At 43.3% G+C, this 24,808-nt stretch overlaps 1 protein-coding gene and 1 pseudogene across 2 annotated transcripts; both read right to left on the bottom strand.

The window, feature by feature from the left end:
* Positions 1-421: 421 nt before the first annotated feature.
* LOC131419406 (bcl-2-like protein 13) lies at positions 422-1,726 on the bottom strand (annotated as a pseudogene).
* Positions 1,727-13,693: 11,967 nt separating this feature from the next.
* Positions 13,694-21,332, bottom strand: OSR2 (odd-skipped related transciption factor 2). Of its 2 annotated transcripts, none has more exons than XM_058564442.1 (4): positions 21,023-21,332; positions 16,131-16,899; positions 14,986-15,085; positions 13,694-14,223 (listed from the first exon to the last, which is right to left on the bottom strand). In XM_058564442.1, exons 2-4 carry the CDS (start codon positions 16,784-16,786, stop codon positions 14,041-14,043), a joined length of 939 nt encoding a protein of 312 aa, XP_058420425.1. In that variant the 5' UTR covers positions 16,787-16,899; positions 21,023-21,332; the 3' UTR covers positions 13,694-14,040. The 2 variants fall into 2 exon arrangements, with proteins under 2 accessions (XP_058420425.1, XP_058420426.1); XM_058564443.1 differs by having other exon boundaries at positions 13,694-14,141.
* Positions 21,333-24,808: the final 3,476 nt, after the last annotated feature.

The raw sequence follows: 24,808 nt of genomic DNA, 5'->3' as shown, positions 1-24,808 counted from the left end.
TCTCAATGGGGTACAATTTTACCCCCAGGGGACATTTGGCAATGTTGGGAGACATTTTTGGTTGTCACAACTAGGGGAAGGGTGCTACTGGTATTTAGTGGGTAGAGGCCAGGGATGTTGCTAAACTTCCTACAAAACACAGGACAGCCTCCTACAATAAAGAATTATCAAGATGTCATTAATGCCAAGGTTGAGAAACTCTGTTCTGGAGGGAGTACTTTACTCATAAGATTCTGAATATAGCATGAGCCAAGGCCCTTTGAATTTACAGTCAGACAAATGTGAATACCCTCTACCTCAAGCCCTAATATGGGGATCAATCCACTGCCTTGTCAAGCAGAAGTCCCCAATTATCCCAGAGTGTTCCACAAATGTCCAATCAGCTGCTTGTGGTTCAAATTCAGTCAGTACAACTAAAACCTTACATCTTTTTTGTCTTCTTTCTCTTCTGAAAAATTTCTTTCTTTCTCAGAGCCAGTGTTACCCCAACTGCCACTGCCAGGATGGCAACAGCAGCAGCCCCTCCAAACAGCAATATAGACTTGCCCTCAGACAATGGGATGGCCTTCTCTTCTTCAGCAGGGAAGGACCCTTCTGTAAGATATTCTCCTTACATTTATCTCCCCTTCACACAGCAGTGTTTTTGTGAGTTCCAATGCAGGGATCACCTCCTCCTCTAGTTGAATAGGTTCAACTGTTGCTACTTTCACCTCTTCATCATCAAGTTCTACAAACAAAGACGTAGTAGGGCTGATTTTCTCAACTGCAAACATATCTGTGCCAGGTTTCCTCCTCTCCAGCAAGCAAAATGTCAGAATTAGAAGAATTATTCTCACTCTTCTCTCCAGCCCTACTGCTACCTAAACTTTTGACTTCTTCAGGATCCATTGCAATCTGGACTGAGGACTCAGTCCTTGGCTGCCAGGACTCAGGACCTAGGGACACTGGCAGGCTTTCTGTGTGCCAACTCTTGCTGGCTGACAGTGAAACAGGTAAGCTCTCTGATTGCTGAGAAGTGGTCCCAGTTGGAGACTTTAGAGGACTGACTTGTCCAGAGTTGTCCCTTGGGCAGGATATAAATGTCATTCCTATCTTCTGCAATGATTCCAGGGTATTCCTCCTCCTCTGACTCAAGACTAAAGACAGTGCCCCCAGCCACTTTGCTGAATAATGTACTCTGCTACATAGTTCTCCAGATATGTCACACCAAACTGCAGCAATGCACGCAAAACTTCCAAAAGCATTTGTCTAGCAAAATCAGAGGCACCAAAATCTCATTCCAGCCGCTGGCATGAACTGTGCTCTCCAGTGTGCATTCCTGATACGCCTGATATGTCACTGGCTGGCTGAGGAGCATTTGCAATTCCTTATGCAGAGGCTCTTTCAGTTCCTGTGACACTTTTTCTCCAAGATGAGCCAAGCAATCTACTGAGCTTTCTGGGTTAGCAAGGCTGAACACTGGAGATGTGTGACTGGGTCAAAGCCTATGCTAGCGAAGGCTTCAGAAATTTCTTTGTCCAGAGATTTTCGCTCTTATTCAATTTCAGTTTTAACTTTTAATAAAAGTTCTTGATCAGAGATTGTGAAGCTACGTCTTGTTGAACTCCTTGGGATGAGTAAAGACGTTGCTCTTGCAGCTTCTCCTGAGAGAAGAGCCCAAGTAGCCGAGAACAACATACTTTGTTTCATGGTGAAATCCTCGAGGCACGGTAGTAGAAGATGCCATTGTTGGCTGGCACAGCAAAAACGTCTACTTACAGATGAGTAAAACCTGGCCCTGGCCCCTGCCCCAGAAGAAGTAAAAGAGGCAGTGGTTTCTGACAGGGTGCAACAGCGGTGGTGCCTCCTTCGATCCCCGTGGCCCTAATCCACCACCCCCGCCATGTTGGAGGGTGAGGTCAGCCCCGGCGTGCTTCCGTCACCGCAAGCGTCAGGGCCTGACGGATCTGTTTGCTGTTTTTTAAAGAATAGCTCTATTGCGATGTAATTCGTATACTATAACGTTTACTGATTCTTAACCTTATTTAAATAGTAAGAGATAAACTTGATGCTAAAGAACAGAAAAAGCCTTAAGTTTAAAACAAATGAGCAACTCTTCAGGAGTCCATGTTTCACTAATATTTAAGTTTACGTATGATTTTAGGACAGATTGAAAAGAAGAAAATATTTTGAGGCAAAGTAGAGAGTAAGACAAAGTTTGAGAGAATAAAGGCATCTAAAAAATAATGTAAGAAAAGAGAGGTTGATGATATAAAGTATATATATCGAGGAGGTACAGGGGGACAGGGGAGTACGAAGCCTGGAAACTAAGTTTGGTTTAGTGAATATCAAAAAGGCTGATCAAGCCTTTTGAGAGAAGATGGGAAAGATTAAAGACTAGCCAAGTTGATTTGGAAACAAGCCAGGTTCACATATAATAAGCTAAAGAACTGTCTGAGAGGATAGGTAATTCAAGAATGTGACCAAAGAAGGCTTGCTGCATAAGGAGCAAAGATAAATCAAAATAGACTGGTGTCTGAAGTTTAACTCAAGGGAAGAAAGAACTTGTGTATATTCTTGTGATATAAAACAAAGGCAAGTGGCAAATAGCCTCTTAATCAAAGATTCATGCCGTGTTTCTGCATTCTGTGTTTTGATTCCAGTCTGAAGTGTACTATTCACTAGAAAAACCACACTGAAAAAAGGTTGTTAGTTCAACATATACTAAATAATCTATTTTTAAAGCCAAATGTAATTATAAAATCCAGTTAAAACAACACTTTTTAAAATCACATGCAGAAAATAAATGACATATTGAATTTGAACTTAAAATGTGACCTTTTAAATTTTACCAACTTTTCCAAATATAAATGTAGCTAGAGTTAGTGTAATGATGATAAGACTATTTGATATTCATTTTAAATGTTACAAAACTTAAAAATACCCAGTGGTTGTTTCACATCAATTTATTTCACATAGTGTTCTTTATAAAAAATGAAATTGCTGTTTTACTCAAAGTGGATTTGAGTCACAATATAAATTAATTCATGCCACCTTACTATAATTAGAGCATAATTAATTAACTAAACAAATATTATATTATTATTATTATGATAAACTACTACTACTACTACTACTACTAAATGTAATGGAAAGTTTTCAAGCTAACTTTGTTTTTTACCACTTTGTATTACCAATACAACATATTTTCACTTTTCAACCAAATTCTTCTTTTTGTTTTTATTCCAAATAATCAATCATGTTACTTTTGTTAAACCTGATTGGATCAGAGTATGTATGTAGGTGAATTTAGTCATAATTGAGATTTCACAAATTACCAAAATTCTAGTCGCTTGTTAATATTTAAAAATTGGTTTATCTTATTAGCATTTTAAAAGTTAGGTACATTATATACTCTTAGTAAAAAGAGAAATTAAAAACTCTGCTCATTTAGATACTTTGAAAATTTTAAGATACCTAAATACGTATGAAAATAAACCAACATTTCTTAACCTCTTTTGAATCACAGATGTCTCTGAAAATATGATGAAAGCTACAACTTCCTCTTTCCAGAAAAAAAAAAACAACACGTGTATATGCACATGAGATCTTGCTTACAATTTCACAGAGTTTATGGATTCTCTGAGGTCTGCCTATGGACCCACTAGAAGTCCGTGAACTCTCCGTTAAGAACCTCTGCAATAAACCCACACTTTGCTTTGGTGAGATGGCAAACTTACCATTAGAAAGTATGACTGTTAAAGCTTTCATTCTTTAGGGGCATATATCTGAAAGGAATGATTTAAAAAAAAAAAAACTCCCTAAAAAACTTTGGGTCAGTTATCCCTCCTGTTTAGCCTTAAAAAGAGGACCAATTTCCTTTGGGTCAAACCCCAAACTCTTAGTGTCTTGACTTTCTAAATGCTTGACAACTATAGACACTTTAATGAAATCCAAATGGGTGAAATTCAACACTTCATTCTGATGCTCTTTACAGATGTTCTTAATAAGGACATTGAAGAAATCCGTAGAAGCCTGGCTTCACACATCAGCCAAGGGACGAAAGAATTCATTGGAAAATGAAGATAATAAGTAATTCCGGAGTGTTCTTGTACCAGTCAATATGGAGCACTTACAACATAAACCTATAATCAACTTTGTAGGGAAGTATGTAGTGCACAGGGGTAAAGTCTGCTGATAGACTCCTGGGTAGCAATAGTGTTAGACCATATTACCTTCTGATGTTAAATATTTAAATTCTGCTCAGAATAATTTTCCCCATAAGGACTTCATTTCTACAGGTGACAGGTTTTTTTTTTTAATGAATACAGGAAGAAGATGATGAATCAATCACCTTTGGCTATTATAATATTAAAAAAAATTATTTTAATAAATGGAAATGAAGACAACTTTAGTATAAACTTTATAAGTGCTAGAATTTTATAAGTAGAATGGATATCATAACACAATCTAGGTAGATTAGGTCACCATAATCATTCTGTTCTTCTGCTCCATTTACTTGCCAACAGTGGATAAAAGCTCACCTGAAATCTGTCTTCAAAGCTCTGAATAGAATAGTTGCAGTCTGGGAAATTATTTCCCTGAACATTCTTTGAGACCATCTGGAGAGAAGGGTTTGCACACTTAGATGGACATAAAAGCTTATATTAAACATTTTTATCAATGAACTTGCAACTTTGAAAGCGAAAAAATACTACATTTGTCTTACAAGATATTAGTGTTACTGGGCCTTTTTCTTACAATTTTCATAAGAGTAGTGTTGGCTTTACAGGAATGTGTGGAAGTGAGGCACATTAACCTGAAAGGAAAGATCAGAAAGAAAGGAACTCAAGATTTTGCACTAGATTACTCAGAGTTCTGAATTCTGATCCAGAACCTGTCACTCTTGTTTCTACAGAACCTTAGGCAATTTACTTCACCTTACTCCTACTCCCCCATTCATCTCTTTCTTCACTCATGAAATGAAGGTAATGCTAACCTACGTAATAAGAAAGTTGTGTAAATTTAATGTCCTGTTCAAAATAGTCCAATAATTTTAAAGCTTACTTAGTTAAGTTTTAGAATTTGATATATTCGTAGCTTTTGTTTTATATCTTAAATTAGAGATGGCTACAAAACAAGTGAGACATTGTCAATGTGTTTGTGCCTAATACCATCAATAATTAGCATAATGTTAAGGTAGGAAGTAACCAAGGGAAAATAGAAGTATGTGGGAGGGCAGAGAGGGAAGGCAAGGTTTTAGAATTGGCTTGCGCCTTGGGAAAATCACTTAACTTTTCTTCACTTCAGTTGTTTTGCCTCATCCTCCAATGAAATGAAATCCTCTGTGTGGTCCTTATTAATATCTGTTTTTGTATATTTACATGTTTACTTTTTAATTTGGCCTCTTCCCAGTAGAATGTAAGCTCCAAGAATGTGAAGAACATATCTCTCTGGTATACCAGTGTATCTGTAGCATCACAGAGTAGCTGCTCATTAAATATCCAATATTAAATGGTTCCTAAAGTCCCTTTAAGCCCTAAAATATGAATCTTTTTTGAAAAAAAGGTTTATTATGAAAATCTCCAAGCATATAAGAAAGTATAGAGACTAATATAATAAACACCCCTACACGCATCACTCAGTTTTGTCAAGTCTTAGCAATTTCTATATTTGCTTTAGATATTTTTTAAAGAAATAAAATATCATAAATACAATTGACCTCCCCCCTCAAAGTGTATCAGTCTCTAATTTCTTTCCTATTTCTCCTCAAAGGTAAGTACTATCCAGAATTTTGTGTTTACTATTTCCAAGAACATTTTATACTTTTACTATATTTATATAATCCACGTATTGGCTTCAAACTTTACAAAAATAATATATACTTGTAATTCTACAACTTGCTTTTTTTTTTACACAACATTATGTGCTTGAGATTAATCTATGCTGAACATTTAATGCTAATTCATTTTAACTACTATTCCATTATGTGAATATTCATGATTTATTTATCCATTTTTCTTTTAGTGGATATTTATGTTCTTTTGAGTTTTCTCTATTATAAACACTATTTCAAACAATATTCTTGCCCAAGTTTCTTTCTGAAGAGACTTCTTGCGTTTTTCTAGTGGAATTGCTGGGTTGAAGGGATATATATCTCCAACTTCGCTAGTCTGGGCCACACTACTGATTCACTTGCTTATGTTTCTACAGAGATAGTTGGTCAAGTTATTTCCTTTTTCTCTTTTTTTTTTTTTTTTGACCTGGGCAAGAAATGAAGTGTTAATCAAGTTGACAAGATCATCATCCTTCTATTTTTAACCTTTTCTATCTATAAACAGAAATGGGGAAGAATCCTTATAGAAGTCAAGAAGATTAACATAAAATAAGGAACTTCCAGATGGCTCTAGATGAGAACCACATAAAAACATGGCCACGTCCTGTCATCACATTATTATATTTACAACACAACATTGTCAATATGTGATGTTGCAAAAACATGGTGCCACATGGTAAATATTGCAGAAGCCTGTGAATAAGTCCCTCTGAGAGCTTACGGCTGTGACCTAGTTCACAAGTGAAATAATTTTTAGGATAGAGAAGCACTGGCTTTTTAGACCATAGCAAAATAACGGGAAATATTAAATTCTGACCCATAATATCAATTGAACTACTGTTTTAATGCTGTCCTTAAATAGGAAAAATATCAATTAGTTTAACTTGATGTTCCAAATGCTGGCTCTTGTGCAATTCATTTAGCCTTGAATTTCAGATGATCTATTTGGAAAGGTTAGGTTGTGGGAAAATTTTCTCAGTCTCACTTTCTACAATTAAACAATTACTGTATTTCAATAGATATTTCCTCATTCAATAAATATTAAAATATAGTAAAAACCATGAGATCATTTGTATTATCTACTTAATGTAGATTTTTCCCCTAGATTTTCTTGTTTAGATAAAAGATACAGAGCAGGAACAGTACAGTTTTACTGGGAAGTTAACCTTAGTAAAGAGACAGCAGCTATATTACATTCTATCTTGTCAATGATCCATGGATAATGGGTCACCAGGGGATTTAAGAACTGTATCTTTCAGTTCTTGCCAGGAAGGTATATCAGTGTGCACTGACGTGAACCATAACATGACACACCTTGAAGAATCTTTCAAACCCTGAGGCGCTCTCTTAACTGCTGTCATGAAGATAGGGGACTAAAGTTGTCAGTTAAGGATGGCGTTTTGTAAATAATTTCAAAACAGAATGATTTTCCCATTTCTTCATGTTTTCTAGTAAATTCTAATAAATCCTCAGATTTAAAAGTCCTTAGAGGTTTTTTTTTCTTTTACCTTAGAGGAATATCTATATATGCTGATATGGAAAAATAGACCCTATATATATATATTATTTTATTAAGTAGGGGGAAAAAGCAAATTGAAAAATAGTATTATAGTATGATCCTATTTGTGTGTGTATGTTTTTAAGTATACACTTACATTTGCATATCCACAGCAAAATGTCTAGAAAGACATACCAAGAATGTTAATAGTGGCTACTTCTGGGGAATGGAATTAAGAGAATCATTAGTGGAGAAGGGAAAAATAAGAGACTTTCACTTTATACACTTATTGTTTGAATTTTTTACAATAACCATGATTGTTTTTGTCATCTAAAAAATAATGAAGAAATACATTTACTTTTCAATTTAAGGATTCTTTTTTTTTCCTTTTTCTCCCCAAAGCCCCAGTAGATAGTTGCATGTCACAGTTGCACATCCTTCTAGTTGCTGTTACTTTTCTATTTAAAAACATTACTTTCAACCAACAGTCTTCTAAAGAGCCTCTAAAATTTATAGTTTTAGGAAAATAGATGATATGACAGTTTTAAGTAGAGATTAATCAGTAAAACCATTAATAAACCCCAAAACATTTATTTTTACTGAGTTAATAAAATTTTTTATAGGAGAGAAGTGATATGATTTCTTGATATTTTCTAGCTTTTGTGAAGTCAACAATACTTATCTAACAATGCATTTATGCTTGCCTCAATGAAAACCATAAATCTTACAAGCTAGAGAAGACCTTATTATGTAGTGCAAATTCTCATTTTACAGATGAGAAACTGAGTTTCAGAGATGTTAAATGTCTTATCTGTAAACAGTTCCAGAGCTTAAAAAAAATCAAATCCCTCTTCTGACTTTATGTCCCTGGCTTTTTCATCACCAAATGGCCTCCTGCTCTGACGTTTTAGTGTAATAGTAATATAAATAATCTAAAAAACAATTTCTTTTATCTCTGATCTTAAAACCAGCATACACCTACTCCTCATTATATAAAGAATACCTCATAGAAAATTAATGTTCTTCATACAGAAGCTGAAGTAACCAGTCATTTGGTGACAATATTTCGATCTATAAATTGAAAAGAGAATTATTTTTCCCTCTCTGTGATTTTCTCATCTTAATCAATTATTACATTCTCTTTCCTCTCCTGCTTCTTTAAATTAGTGAGTGGGTTAAGAGAACAAAGAAGAACAAAGAAATAAAATATCAAAGCCAAAGATGTCTATTAAGGTGAAAAAGAAAAATCGAATTTGGGGTGGCAACAATAGAAAAGAAAAGTAGATGGAGAGACCATGGAGAGTAGTAAAAACCAAGGCAGAGGGAAATTTGACAACTTCAAGGACAGTGAGTAAATAAGTAAAGAAAAGTGGGTTGAGATTTGTTTTATGTTTATTACGGTAGGCACATAGTGAATGGCTGATGGATAAGATAAAGGGAATGATGGTCTCAAAGGCTAACGCAGAAGTTCTCAGTCTCTAATACACATAAGAACTACCTGAAGTGTTTGTTTAAAATACAGAGTCCTGAGTCTTTATCACCAGGAATTCCAATTCACCCACAGGATTAGGGAGGGCCCAGAAATAAGTACCCTGGATAATTCTAATGATCACACCTGGAGGAACACTGAGCTAGAATTATTGAAGCTCTGAAAAGAGAGAAAACAAAGAACCAGGATGCAGAAACCTAGAGAAGAGAAAAGTTAGGAAAAGGATATTTGGATAGAAATCAAGGAAGAAAGAAAAAGAAACTGGAAAGTAAAGATGTAACTAAATTAAAGGAGTGGTTTAGAGGAAGCATGAAGGTATATGTGGGTGTGTTTGAACAGAGACAAGCAAACACTGGTCAGAGGCAATACAGCAAGATGAAAAAATAAAAATATTGAGGAAATTAGGCTTTATCTTGAATTTTAAAAATAATGTTAGTTACCTTTTTCCTTCATAAAAGTAACACATGCTCATTGTGGAAGAGTCGAAAAATGAGAAAAGGAGAAGAAAAACATACCCTTAATTTGTTACTCATGAATAGTTGCTATTAACATTTTGGTATATTTTCTGCTAGTCTTTGTTTATGTTTAGTTTTTTGAAGGTTTTGTTTGTTTATATAGTTTGGATATATTGTATATGCCATTAAATATCCTGCTTTTATAGCATAAGCATCTCCTAACATAAGGTTATTAATGGAAACTTTATTTTTAACATCTGCTTAATATTCACAATAGTCAGCTCTCCTTTCTCCCTTGTTAACAGAACTCAGGTTTTTTCAGGCAGTCAAGGGCTTCAGGGAAGGCTGGCTCCATTTCCATGCATAGAAGGTGAATTTTATTTAGTCTAAGTCAATTATGGTATAATTCTATTCTCCTTGTCAGTAATTGGCTGAGGAAGGAACAACTGACCTAATTCTGGCCAATAAGATGTGAGGGCAAGTCTACAGGTTGGATTTATGGAAGAGATTCTTAGTTCTTAAAAAGTGATACAAAGAAGAGATAACTCTTTTTTTGCCTATGGAATGTGTGTGAGAAGGAAGCACTAGAGCTGGTGGTTGGAGCTGTTGCAGACATCTTGTGGCCACAAAGGGAGCCAGTCTACACACTGAAGATGGAAGAGAAAAGTAGGGAGAACCGGGCTCTGGATGATCTTATCACTCCAATAATTACACATCCCTGGACTCTACCTTGAGACTTCTTGTTATGTCAGAAAATAAATCCACTATTTTTTAATCCCCTTTTAGTCGGGTTTTCTGTTTCTTGCAGTAGAAAGCATCCTAACAGATACAGCATTATAATTTACCTAGCAATTTTCCTCTTGTAGGCTATCTGTGTTATTTACAGTTTTTCGTTGTCAGTTTTTGCCTTGCATAGTTTCAAGAAAAAAAGTTACAGAGCTTAGATAACAATGTAATTTGTGTTGGGGGATGGGGGCGGACAAGAAATAAAGAAAAGAAACAGGAATGAGCTTGAAATATCTCAGGTCATCAAAGCTGAATCATTCTGAATCTCCACTCCCTTTATTGCTCATTGCTGTCAGCAGAGGTGGTTATCAGTGGCAAGTTACATTTCAGAAGGAAAAATTGGGAAATACAGTCTCAATATAACACACTAATAACAGTGAACACAAATAATCCTCCAAAATACAAAAGCCATTTCTGTTTACAATGTGTTACATGGTTTCATCAACTTTTTCTCTTTCTTTATTATGATAATATGAAAATTACTTTGGTAATAAGAAAGGCAGCCCATTATGCCATGGTAATATCCTCCTTGTATTAAAATTTCGTATGTAGATTCTACACTGTGTTTAATCCAAATGCATCTAGTCTATCATGTTGACAATATCCAAGAACGAATGTTTCTCCAATGCCTTTCAGGGGTAGATTGCCCCTCCAGAATCAAAATGGGGCAAGGGTACCTGACTGAAAAGGATTTAAGTGAAGAGGTTCAAATGCGTGTGCTAACAATTGACAAATGAACAGTAGAAGAAACTCTCAATATCTGCCTCTGATTTCATCACTAGTAGTAGTTAGGCCTATTTATAATTTGGGATTTTAGATTTGTTTACTTTTTAAATATTTAGTTGTCTTAGAGTCAAATTTTGGAACGTTTCCTCATATACAAGAGGATGTGCCTGTGCAAAATAGCAATTTTAATTACTACAGTTATAAAGCATGTGTACTACAATAACCTATATTTCAATAGTAGTATCAATAAGTGCATTTAACACACATTCATAATTTACCTTAACAATTGATTACAATGAAATTCATTTTTAGAAATTATTTTTAAAATCCCACACATTGATTACAAAATAAGATTAAAGTCACAGCTCAACACTTAACTGTTATTCATGAAGTTCTTCAGTACTGTGGTTATGACTCGTGATATTTCCCACTTCTGGTCTCTGGCCAGGAGTATTGATTCATGAGTTGACTATGGTAGAGGGTGTAAGCAAAACACAGGCTAATCTAAAACTCAAATAATGACTCTTCTCTAAACCAGAAAAACAAAACCCAGCAGATCAATTTCATAAGACACAAAATATCATTTTCCCTACTGTGTCTTATAATTTTATCTCATGTGAGATTCATTTCCTGCATACTTGGACATTCTAAAGAAGAAGAAAAACAAAACAGAACTTGGAGAGGAACCCACTGTTCACAAGTTCACCTGAGATCATGACGAGTGTGGAAAGAGTCTACTCTGAGGCTAGATCCTTTCTAAGTCTACCTGGACACTGGATTTAAGAGTCAAGATTGAGGAGAGCTGTTAAACTAAGCCCTATTATAGATTTCTAAATTATCTAGGTAGTCAAGATTCCAAAAATGTGCCACTAGATATAGAAAGGCAGAAACTGATCATGAAAGTCACTGGAACCTAGCATGGGGCTTGGCACATGAAAAGCACATAATAAGCATTTGTTAAATTAATGACTACACTAATAAATTATAAATAAATTAATCTTAACTTTTAAAATAGTTTGTGCATGGGAAGAGGAACTGCTTTCTCCATTTTCTTCTCTGTTTTTCCTCATTCACTCCTGAGTCCCATTTTTTCAACTAAAATAAATGGAGAGAAACAGTATTCTGGTTATTCCTATCTGTATGTCCCTGTGACAGGGACTTCAAGGATATGCCTGAGCTTGACAGCGAGCAAGGGTCATTCTTTGATAATTCGACTGAACCCTGTGCGATGGAACTGTGACACTTGTAGTCAGTTGGGATGGGTGCGGCAGCAAGAGTGACTACATGGAAAAAGCCTGCAGGATTAGGGGAGCTCTAGGGACAGTCAATGTGTAACCCTGCCCTAAAGTATTCAAATCTTCTGTGCCAATGTGGGCAGGATCTTGAGGGAGTAGGGGTAGGGAGGTCACTGAGTTAATTCTGTACAAACAGAAAAAGACAAACAAGTTTTGTTCCTCTAAATACCACACACACATACACCCCCACACTCCATCCCTGTCCCCTCTCCTACGTGAAGACTTTGTGCCCATCTATGTTGGGAAATGCATTTGTGTGAGCATTAGACACACGGGCTTGGGGAGTGGACATTTTATTGGAGAGAATTGATCTCTCATGAAAAGCAGAAGAGACTTCCAGCCAGCTCCCCTGAGAACAGAGTAAGCAGTGACTCTGGAACACTTTTTGGAACGTCCTCATAAATTGTATTGAACAGGCACTGGTGAAAAATTTCTAATCTAGTTCTCAAATCCCTACCTACCCTTCTAGAGGATTCTAAGGTACAAATATAGGACAGTTGCCTGGTATCACCTTGAAGATGAAACACACCATCCCCACACAAATATATAAATGAAAAATATCTAAGAATACCTAATTCACCCTGTTGGTCAGTTTTAAAGTTTGTGAGAATCTACTGGGCCACTGGGCCACAGGCTCCTCTGATAGTCCCTCTTTAAGTTCAGTTATTTCCCTTCCGGTGTCTGTATAGTACTACTGTTTACCTGCATCCAAAACTTTCCACCCAAATCCTACATAGGCTTGTCATTATCCTAGCATCATATTCCCCAGGAACCATTTGGGAAAGGTTGAAATGACTCAGAAGGTGACTACACACTTGCCATGAGCTCTATACACAGAGTAACCTGTACTTCTGGCATTTGCCTAGGCACAAAAGGCCGATCAGTGACAGAAACCTCGCTAGTGACCTAACTGTTTTCTTTGCAGAGAAATCTGAACGTTCCAGAAGAAAGGATCTCCACCCTTGGAGAGAAATATTTTGTGCAAACATAGCTGAGTAGTTTCTCCTTTCTCCTCTTGTCCTGCATCTTCTGAAGGTTGTACCTTCCTGCACTCTTCTGTAGGAGGATTTTAGACTTTTCCCCAGAAGGCAGGATAAAGTCTCTGTCTATAGTGCTAAATCATAGTGTTCAAAGTCTAATGGTAAGAGAAGTTGCCCATCATAAACTTTGACAATAGGTCAAGGCCTTTTAAAAAATGAAGTGGTGAGAAACTCCCTTCTCTTCTTTTTCCTTATGTTTCCTCCCACCTTGTACTTTCGAGTGGCTCAGTCATCAGAGTTGCATATTGTTAATAATGATTATTATATTGCTTTTATCTGAAGGAACAATATACAAGGAATTAGAATAAACAAAAGGGGATAAGACCTCAGGGGTATCAATTTTAATATCTTCAAAAAACAAAAAGACAGTTCAGTCATCCAATTCAAAAATGCCACTGTACAAAAAGGGAAGAGCTGAAGTGAGAAGTCTTATTTTAAAAACCTAGGGATAAAGAATACCCTTCCATATTGAATATTTTAGAGACATCCCACTCTTCTAGATTCCAGAGGACAAAGAGAAGTTAAATAGCAAGACACTTTTGCAGAAGTGTTGAAACAGACAAGAAAAAGTTTTATTTTGAAAATACAGTCTTTAAAGATAAACTTGGCTTCCATTTTCCATATCTAGGTGCATCCCACAAGATACAAAAACAAACAAAACAAAACAAAGACCCACGACATTATGTACAGAGCTCTAAAATGAGCTGTGAATATCTACAAGAAATTAGCATATGCTCTTTGTGAAGGGATGTACTGGTGTGTCTTTCTACAGTTCTCAGTCCTGGAGAGGAGTTAACTCCTTGGAGCTGCAGGTGCGGCTGCAGCGGGGGAAGAGCTGGGGTCAGTGAAGGGCTGGGGGTGGGACCCCGGGTGGGAGGCGTGGAGAGGTGTCTGGGGAGGGGAGCAGCGGCGGCACGGGACAGATCCTGGGCTTCTCTAGAAGTCCTGCCGAGGGGTGTGAGTCAGGCTGTGCCGCCGCAGATCACAGTTTCGCCTGAACACTTTGCCGCACTGCTCGCAGCTGTAGGGCTTGATGTCTGTATGGGTGAGAAGGTGAGTTTTCAGATTACTTCTCTGATTAAAGGTTCTTCCACATGTGGGACATTTGTGTGGAGATTCCTGTTCAGATGTGAAGCAAGCAAAGGATTAATCCTTCACACTACCACTGCACCCTTCTCAATAGTTTCTGTCTTATCGGTATCACAAGAGTTAACATAACACGCGCGCGACAACAAAAGAGGGGACTTGCAGGAACAAATCTGTGCTGCTAATCCTCCAATCATGAAAACACACGCGCAGGCACACACAGAGGCCCGATTACACTGATAGATGCCGGTGGCCACCGTGGTGGGCTTTGTGATTTCCAGCTCTTTACATTTCATCACCATGTCATCGGCAGGAAAAGGAGGAAGGAAAAACTCTAATCCTCTCTTAAGGAACGACATTCTCCCGGGTAATAAGGCTCCTCTTTGCTGGAAAATTAAACTATTCCTCAATGTTCTGAAAACTACAAATTATGAGGCCCCTGGGAGAGAGAGCGTATGGGATTTCACCATGCCTCCATTATCAAAATTACCTTTATTTCCTCCCAAACACGAAAGCTTTAAATGCAGGGCAGATCGGATGAAAAAAATAATAATTCTAAAATTAGGATTTAGAATAAAGAGAGTGGCCTGTTCTTTAAGAAAAATATAAAAATGTTTATGTTAAATAAGATTAATTTTATGTATGAAAAAAACTCAAGAGGGCTGCTTTCCTCACCTACAAAACTAATCTAAATAAAGCCTTTTAAGAAAAGACCCTGCCATTGAACAACTTTAGTACAGCAAAAATGATAAAAACAGAACCAGAAACTGTTTTTAAACAAGAAAACAAACTCACCTGCATATGTAAAGTTTTGTGAACTGCTAGAGTTCTAGACTGACAAAATCCTTTCCCGCACTCCTGGCATTTGAAAGGTTTTTCTTTGGAATGGATATACCTGAAAATCAATACAAGGTTTCACTGAAATGGCTTTACCACCACGGTGAGGAGTTTCTTTTAACAATTAGTCAAAATGAAGTCGTGAAAGGACAAAAGAGACAGGATTCGCATTATTTATGATTTTAGATTGTATTTTTTTTTCCCGTGTAATTCTGTTTATGGTTAACCTCAAGTAAGACTCTTCAAAACATTCGCCGGACCCAGGCTTGATCTACACTTGATCGCCCTCTGTGGCGTATTCTGGAGCTCGAAATCGTTCCGAATGAGCCCTTCTTGGCCTCTACGGTTTTCTCTGGGATTTAAACTGGCCAAATCAGAATGCAAGGCAAGGCCGAGTTTAGGGGGTCTGGTTTTAGCGAACTCCTTAACAGCCGCGGAGGATCGGTACCGAAGGCCCACCTTGGGGAACAGAAAGTAGAATCCGGGGAGAAAATACCGCCCACCCGCCGGGAAGTTTTTACTGGATGAAAACACGTTACATTATTTCTTCCATTGTCGTTTATAAATGCAGAGTTTAAGGTCATGGAGGGGAGGTGGGGAGTTGTTTCTAAATTCAGTGATCTCAAGACCCTAACAAATAAGTCGAAAACAAATGTTGCCGTGGCAGGCTCTGGGGCGCACCTGGGGGTGGGGGAATAGGGGAGGGAGGGAACCCAGTGGGACGGCCCAAGTAGATTTCCAGAAACCGTGTAACGGCAGCCAGGACCGGGACCCACCGTGGGAAGGTCTTCGGGGTCCCTCGTCTTTACCTGCGCAACCCCCCAACGGCGACCCGGAGGAAACTAGGAAACAGATCCCAGGACCGAGGCCAACCCACCAGATTGTAACTGCCTGGGGATGGAGAAAGGCCTTCCCGTATCCCAAACAAGAACGCAGCAGGAAAAAGGTACATGTTGCGGGTTAGCTGTAGCTGGCTGGGAGGGCCTCTGGGGATATATTCTAGGTCAGAGGGGAATTTAGTGACACTGGGAATGTCCACCAGGACTCGGTATTCTGGACAAATTCGCCTTCCTTCCTCTGGGCAACCTCCTTCCCCACCTCACCTGTGATCCCGCAGGTGATCTTGCCTCCGGAAGGCCTTGTGGCAGATGTCACACGTGTATGGCCTCTCGTCCGTGTGGGTTCTCTCATGGATGAGCAAGTTGTAAGATTTGGTAAAGTGTCTGCCGCAAAACTTGCAGATAAACTCTTTTTTCGTTTTGGAGGGCAACCTCCCTCGGGAGGGCTTTCTGTCCGGAGTCAATTTACTGAGGCCCGAGATGGGGCTACCCAGCCCCGAGCTCAGCTTGGTCAGATCTCCCATCTTAGGGGGGTCCTCTTGCGTGGCGGCCACGGCCAAGTTGGCAAAGTCAAAACGGGGCCGGTCCTTGTGCAGGGCCGGGAGGACGTGGGCAATGGCTCCCTGCTTGGGGTGGAAGAGGTGGGTGGTGAAGGGCAGAGCCGGGAAAGGGAAGCGCGCGTCTACTAGGCCCTGCGCCGCCGCCATCTCAGTGATGGTGGAGCGGGTGATCTCGTGTACGTTGGGGTACCCCAGCGTCCAGTGGTTCATGTGCATGGTCTGCACGGCGCTGAGACCGTACAGGCCCTGCAGGTGGTCCACCGCGGCGGGGAAGGTGTTCACGGCCTGCAGGAAGGAGTAATTGGTGAGCTGCAGCGACGGGTGGAGCGGGATGGGCGCTGGCAGAGCCTTGCTCCCCATTTTCCGGGGTGCTGGGGAGCGGAGGGAGCCGCCCCTTTCTTCCAGGACTCAGAGGCGGGTGGGCGTGGGGCTCCGGCGAAAACCCAGAGTGACAACAGCACGCAGAGAGAACCCTAAAAATGGCAGAAGGAGAGAGGGAGAGTCGTGACTATTATCCAAGCCGGCTCGGTCTGCCCTTTGGCGCCGGTGCAGGGTTAGCTCACCTTCCTTCTAAGTCCTTCTCCCCACTCTGCTCCGAAAGGAGTGGTGAGGGAACCTCGTAGCGCCTGCCCAGCGAGTCCGCACCGAGATCGGCCCTGGGCCAAGGTGTCAGGCAGGGCAGGAAGTGGTCCCCTGGCGAGCGCGGTGCCCCGGCGGCTCTTCTGGGCGCCCACGGAAAGGTCGGATTCCGGGCACGCACGGAGCGGAAGACCCGGGCCCGGGGAGGAAAAAAAGCGGGCAGGGGGCTCCAGTTCAGGCAGCACCCAGTCCAGCCCACCCACCCACACCCTGTCTGGCAGAGCTCGATAAAAAAACCGCAACGGCCCGCGACGCCAGCACCCACAGGCTGGGGACCGCGCTTCTACAGCCGCGGCGCCTCCGAGCTCCCTGGGAATGTCGAGTTGTGGGTCCGACCCGGGGCTCCGGGACCTGGCTCAACCCCGTGCGACGGCTCCTCACGCTGCGTTCCGTGCCGGCTGCCCTGCCCCGCGGCCGCCTTTCCCGCGCTTACCCCGGCCGCGCCCGTGGTGCCGGAGCGCAGCTGGGGCGCGCTTCGTGCTCCTCGACCAAGGGCCCTCGGAGGGGCCCGCCTCGCCCCGCGCTGACCTCGGAGGTTTTCTTTTTCCTTCCTCTGCCTCAGTCCCATTTATCAGCGGTGACGGGCCGCAGGAAAGTGACACCTCGGGGGCCGGGTTCGGCCTGGAATCGCTCCCTCCTCCTTCCCAGGGGCCATCCCCTCCCACCCCCCACCAAGATCCCTTCCAGATGGTTCAGGCTCCCGGGGAGGTGGATGGTGGGGGGTGAAAGGAGAACGTCCCTGAGGCCAGAAGCCCTTCTCCCAGACTGAGTGCCAAGCTCTCCGGAGGCCCAAGAGGCTTCCTGACCTGGCACCAGGAGCAGCTCCTACAATGGGGAGGCCCCAGCAGAAGAGGAGAGGAGAGGAGAGGAGAGAGGACTTCCTGGGGAGAGAAAGGGAAGGAGCAGCAGGGGAGCCACAGCGGTACGGTGCGGCTCAGCCTGTACGGTGCAGCCCAGCCGGTCTGCAGGAAGCCTGTTTATCCGCCTGCAGATGCGTGCGGCGGCGCTTCTGCCACTGGGAAGCCCGGCCTCGGGTCTGCAGCCTGGGCCTAAGCAAGGCTCACGCACTCTCCTCTCCACGCGCCCCCAATGGCAACACAGGTCTGCTTTCAGACCCAGGTTCCCCGGGGCACCTGACGTGCATTAGAGTGCATTCAGAGTGGGCCCACCTTCTCCCACAGCCAGCCCCTTTTTAGCAGCGGGTTCTGCCAGCTCGGCAGGCCTGGGCCTTGCCTCTGAGGGCGGCTCCCCCAAGTGCGAGACTCACAGCTAAGCGCTTTCCCTGGAGAGAGGCAGACAGCGAGCCTGAGCCATCAACCTTAACGCCTGGCTTTTGAACTCAGCAGGAAAGTGGGCGAGTTTGTCCAGCCTTCCCTCCACACCCACCCTTTTCTGCGCCTGAATTTTCTTCTCTAGTGTGTTGTGAAGTGTCGCCAGTGGCTCTATCTGAGGGCAGACTTAAGGGCCTGCTCTAATGACACAGCGCTCTGGCAAGGCAGAATCTGGCTGCCTCCGTGAGGCCCACACCTTCCCTCCCTCCTCCTCTGTTTGGAACGACTGGGAGACAGGGATTTATTAATGAACCGCTTCTGCCTAGTGGTATGCGGTCTGGGAGTTCAGGCCGGGAGTTAATGAGAGGTGTGTTAACAGTCAGAGGGTCTCAGTCAGACCATTCAACCGAAACTGTAAACCTCCATTAGTAATAAACTTTCCCACCACAAATCACTGCTCATTTTTGTTCAGTGGCAACCCTCAAGCCCTCTCCTAAAGAGGTAGGAAAAAAGGATTCTACTAACATCCCTGGTAATCTATCTGATTATTTCCTCTTCCATTAAAAATAATAAATTACACCCTTTATTTCCCTCTTTTTTGCATAATGAGGATTTTCCAGAGACTCAAAATATTATTTTTCCCCTAGTGTTAAAAAGCAGCCTCCCCCATAGAGAGGAAACCAAAATTACTATTTGGGTGTATTCCCAGACTAGATTTCTTAGAAATAAATACAGGAGGCAAAGTACAACTCCCACCATGTTCTGTGTATGTATATGTGTGAGTGTGTGGGTGGTGGTGGGGGTGTTGTCAGTTGAAGGAATACCACGACCTGTGATTTTGATTCCAAATGCACAAAGTGAACTCTGCCATAAAGGTTACACATTAATTCTGCCAGCAAGAAAGTTGAGTGCCATCTTCCTTCCTTTTTCTCCCAATGGTTTATAACACAAAAATTAACCACTCTATTATAATTCAGTTTCATGATGGCACAGAGGTGCTATTTCATAGTATGTATTCGTTTTAATTTGCAGGACAGATAGTTTCTTCACAGAGGAAAAGGAAACCATTGGTGACTTCTGAAATGCTTTTACAAACACAACTACCCTAAATACCCACCAAACACTTTTGCCATAAATAATAAGGGAGTTTAGATTTCCACTCTCCTGCTGAGTTGCTGGAAATATATGTCAGAAGATATTTCAAGTCAATGCAGAGATCTAAAGTACTTTCGTTTTGTCTCGAGTTGAGCATGTAGTTCTCACACTCAGTTTCAGGCAATAAGAGCCATCATCATTGTCTGTCATTTCTCCACCATCCTGTTTCGGACCATTGGTTACTTTTAATTTTGCAAAGAAAGAAACTTAAACTAATGAAAAGACGTAAACATTTCGGTGGAGCAGACACTAGTTTTCTTTCATCAGTCTTCTTCACAGGAATTCCCAGGCATGTACAGAAGTTTTGTGAAATTTAGTTCACTAGCTGTCAACAAGTGAGATGTGTACATACTAATTTCAGTTAAGTGAAGTTTTCAAAACATTGGAGAAAAAAAGGTACATGGTAATTTGATAAGGAATCTTGCTCTTTGGTAATGGTGTTATTACACTGAATTATCTAAAAATAATATACAATCAGTGATCATCTGCTAAAACCTGTGCTAGTGTCTGAGAGAAATGACTGATGGATGGATGGATATGCTCGCTGAATTTCAGCTCAAGCCACAATGGAATTTGACATAAATCAGAGAGCTATAGTCCAAGCGGATCTAAGGAGATCATTTAAAAAAATAAATAAAAATGGCCAGACTGGATCAGGTGAACAGAGAAAACCGCCGCGAAGTTCCTGCCCCTTCGCAGCGCCTCTGCCTTCCCCAGGAGTTAATTAAATTAAGATGCCTTCCGCATAATCTGGGTTCTGTTTCTCTCTGCTCCCTCGCTCCCCCTGCGTGAGTAATTTTCTTGTTCTGCTCAGGACTGCAGTTTGTTTAGCAGAGAAGGTAGCTGTCTGCGCCGTCTACCTCCGGGAAACGCCAGCCCTCTTTTGTTCTCTGCTAACAGGTAGGGAAACAGATCCAGCGCTCCCTCTACAAACACCTTTTTCTCCCTCCTTGTTCCTAAAACCGCAACTCCTTTCTCTGTCGCTATTTCTCGAGAGTCCAACTGTTTAAACCTCGGGGGAATTTACCTTCTGCCCCTCCTCCAGGACTAGAGGGTGGGAGGAAAATCAAAAGGCCAGCACAAAGTTGGAGAATTACCTAGGATTGAACTAGTATTTCCCTCTTGAAACGCGCTGGCTAGGCAGGCACTGTGTCCCGGCCCGTCCGCACTGCGCTGCCGCGGCTACCCCCGGACGGGTGGACCAGGAATACTGTGGCAGGGTCAGAAACACCAGGGGGTTGTGGGGTTTTATCTCAGCGTACGTCGATCAGCTGAATGCTTAGATTAAATGTTGAAAACAAAACTAAAAACAGTACATAAAAGTGTGTATCGTTGGGTGGTGAGCTGGGAGTGGCGTGCCTGGGATCCGATAAAGTGAGAAACACAATGCCCCGACATTGCATCCATATGATTTCTTTTCACAATTTTTGAACTTGTGGCAGGCCGGACTGAGAATCTGAGCGCCCCCTGAGCCCCCTGCACCCTTCCTTCCTTAGAGCGGCTGCAGCCCCTACCCAGAGCAGACACTCACCTCCTGCAGAAAGGTCTGCCTGGGCAGCGCCTCTCAGACCCTGTCCAGGCAGTGAGGCGCACAGCTTGGGAAGGTCATTGGATCCACGCCGGGCAAACTTTTTCCGCGCGGAGTCCCGGGAGCTGCGGACATGATCCGGAGGACGACGAGCAGCAAAAACGGGAGCGGATCCTCGCCTTCGTCTGAGTCTGTGGACGTGGATTGTGTAACGACCCGGAGTGCTTGGAGCCGGCGCTCAGCGATCGCCCGGAACTCCACGCCTCCACAAGACTCTGGCCGCCGAATCGGAGTGAGATCGGAGCCTGCAGCCTCGCAGGGCCATCACCCTCCAGCAGCGAGCGCGCCGAGCTCCGTCCCCGCCCGCGTCCCTCCCCAGGCTGCTCGCGGCCGGGAGTCCAGGGCTTTAGTAGCGGCCCCGCCTCCCCTTCGGGCGGGCGTCCAGCCGCTGAGCAGGGCCCTCTGCGCCCTGGCTCCGCCTCCGCGCCCGGCGCGCGCTAATGGTCCACTCTGTTTACTTGTGTTTGGATAGCAACTGAGTCTTAAAGGCACAGGTTTGCTCGAGGTTTCCCTGTTACAGAGACAGCCGAAGTTGACTCACTTCAAAACTCACACACAAACACAAGGCCCACCTCCTTCCTTCTCGATGCCACTTTTCCTTATACTGTTAGAAACTGAGCAACTGGTTCTCTGCCTCTCGAAGACTCCTCAGAGAAACCCAAAGGGCATTTTGTCGTTTTACTTGGCATGCTCGGCGAGTTAATTTCCACACTTAACATAACCATCTTCTTCTTAGGGTAAAATCAATCAGTTCTAGATTGTATTCTCCAGCATATATCACCCTTTTTAAAGGCAGTTTTGTACATACTTTTGGTCCTATTATAACTATATGTGTAGTCTGCTTTCGCCTGCTGTTTTCAAATGGAAGTTTGTTAATAGAGGTGACAATTGACTAGTTTCGTAATTACTGCAAAGACATATGTGGACTGTCCCAGGAGAAACTTCTTCCAATATTTAAGCTTTAATCAGCCAACGTACATTTCATAAGCAGTTAACCAACTTGGTTAAGGGGTGGTCATCTGCAACGCATTGGCAAACAATAAAGAATCCATCTGGAACGGGTGAAGAACAATCATTTTAAAAATTTAGGAAAATACTATTCTAGCTTCTCAAAACATGTACATCTTCATTCCTAGCAAAAATAGAATTCATTGTTCAGTCGCCAGGAAACTTAATCGAATTTGAAGCGTAGAGATACATTCTTCAGGTTCTTCTAAAGGTTTGGTCCTGTGTGAGCGTAATTGCACAACGCACTTCAGCTACTCTGGAAGTAGGGTGACCGAGTGACAGAAAGGAATGACACACGCTCATTTTAAACAGCCTTTTTTCCGAAAGAGATCTGCGTGAGCAACACTGAGGAAAACGCCCTTCGTCCCAGACGAGACGCCAGAGGGGATTTGCGTTGGCCCCCTGGCAAGTTCGCGCTTTGAGGGGCGCAGATCTTTCAGCCAAGAGGCTATACAATTCAAAAGTATTCCGCCAGAAGATTGTTTTGGATGTGCCGCCCCAATGGACAATTAAACTAATCTCAATCGTGAACAAATATAAGTGGACAAATATAAGCAAAAGACTAAAAACTGTCAAAATGTTAACCAGTGATTGGGGAGCCAGGTAGAAGCTACGAGATATTATTTTAAGATAAAATTCCTTCTATTTTATTTATGCCGAGGTGCAGAGAATTTTTCGTTCTTTTGGTAAAACATAATTCAGGGATAGCAGATCTTTTTTTCCTTTCTTTCCAATTTCACATTCGCGAAGGTTAAAAAGTGAGCTTGGAACGGAGACCCGAGTGTTTAATATCCTTCATTATTTAACTGCTTCAAAGTAGATTTGACAAACAGCATGGAAGTAGCAGAATGCCTGAAGTTCAGGGGTTTTAAAAAAACATTTTCCCTAGTGGGTTCTGCAGGAGTGGTTTCAGTTTAGCGCTCAGTCCTGAGCCCCAGCTACGGGGATGCCTGCGGTCCCCTCTCTCTAACCGCCTCATTCCTTCCGCAGCTTTTCCCAATTTGGAAGATTTGGAGGGAACTTTCTCTTCTTTCGGACCTCCAGGACACACAGTCCCGGGGTGGTGACCTGAAGAGTGTTCCTACACTTCATATTTCCTTTTCACCAAAGTGGAGGCAACTCCCCAGCGGCGGGCTTCACACCTTCCCACTCTGTGTGTGTGTGTGTGTGTGTGTGTGTTGTGTGCGGAACCGCCTGCTTTTCCCGCGGGGCAGACAGAATTTCCAACCTCCTACGAGCTGCGCCCTCCTTCCGCAAACCTCCTGAGCCCAGGTTTTTCCACAAACGTGTTTACTTTGCCCACCCCAGCCTCCGAAGTTCCACAATGGAGTGTGGGCCACGGGGGCCCGAGCGCTGCGGTCTTTGAAAGGTAGGGAAGAGCCGGCGAGCTCCAGGCTTTGGGGGAGCCGCGTGGCCGGGCAGCGCCTCCGCTGCTTCCAGGCCCGGCTGCTGCAGTGGGCAGGTGCGTGCCCCACGCCAAGAGCCAGACCCGGGCTGAGCGCGGCGCGGCATTGCATGCAGGGCTCCCACCCGCAGCCTCAGCGCCCACTCAGGACCGGCCCTTGAGTTTCTCCACCCTCAGCCCCGTAAGCCGCTTGCCTACGCTGGAGTCTATAGCGCATGCATTGTGGGGACCCACCTAGGAGCAGCCTAGTCGGCCGGACTCCTTGGGCAACAACGGACGGCATGGAAGATAGGCCACCCGGCCCACGGCGAGCTGTGGGGTCCGGGTGTGCGGAGGGGGAAGTCCCAGAGCCTACAGGACCCAGCTGCGCTCTGGGGGCTGAGCCTATGCGCAGCCGTCCCGCTCCGGGTGGGCCCTCCCCGAGCTGCGCAGCCAGTTCACTCTGACATTTCCGCCGCCTTGGTAAATCTGCTGTCCTCGCGGCTCTGGGCTTTAGACACCAACGACGCTTCCAGGGAAATGACCAGGGGCGCGAGAGCAGTTGCTGCCCAAACCCGAACCGCCGCAAGTTTACGCCCCTGGAGGAGCGGATGAAGACCGGGGAGAAGAAGCGCGGAGGAGCTGGAGGAGGAGGGGGCCCGCAGCGTAGGCCCTTTCCCTCCCGCCCGCCCAGGGGGCTCTGCCAATTAAGCAGCGAGCAGGTGTCAGACACAGACTTCCCCTGGAGTTGACTCCGAGCCTCTCCCACTCTGTGCTGCGGATATCCTAAAATCTTTTACCCTTTAAGATACAAATTATGGAAACCCCATTTTTTCCCAGGGATCCCAGCTGCCATTACCTCTGAGGATTCGCCTCCCTTCTCCCCAGCTTTGCCCTGCTTCTACAGGACCGGGACCTTTTGCATTTGAACTTCCCGCACTGTTGCGGCTTTTCGCCAGAGCCCGGAGGAGTTGGGAGCCCAGCTATTCTCTGGGCGCGTGCACTCCAGCCCCGGAGTAGTGAGGAGGCCCGCGAAAACCTAGGGGAGGATCGCGGGCACTGGGCTCAGAACTGAGGGTGAGGAGGCAGAGGCCAAAAGACTAAGAATTTTCTTTTAAAAAAGTACGTTGGAGTCGGCGCTCTACGCAGGGGTCGGATGGGAAGGGAAAGCGCAGCCGCGGGCCGGAGCTCAGCGGCTCCCGGGAAGAGCCGCAGCGCCCCCTGGAGGCACCGGGCGGGCACTACGTGGCGCGGGCGCCGGGGGCGGTCACTCCAGAGACGCGCTCCCGGGTGTGAGTGCATAGCCGCTAGCGACCCCGCTGGCCGCTGGGTTCCTT

This window comes from Diceros bicornis, chromosome 21 (assembly GCF_020826845.1).
Source record: "Diceros bicornis minor isolate mBicDic1 chromosome 21, mDicBic1.mat.cur, whole genome shotgun sequence".
Lineage (NCBI taxonomy): Eukaryota > Metazoa > Chordata > Mammalia > Perissodactyla > Rhinocerotidae > Diceros > Diceros bicornis.
Note: the sequence above shows the minus strand (reverse complement) of the source record. Positions and strands in the feature narration are given on the sequence as shown.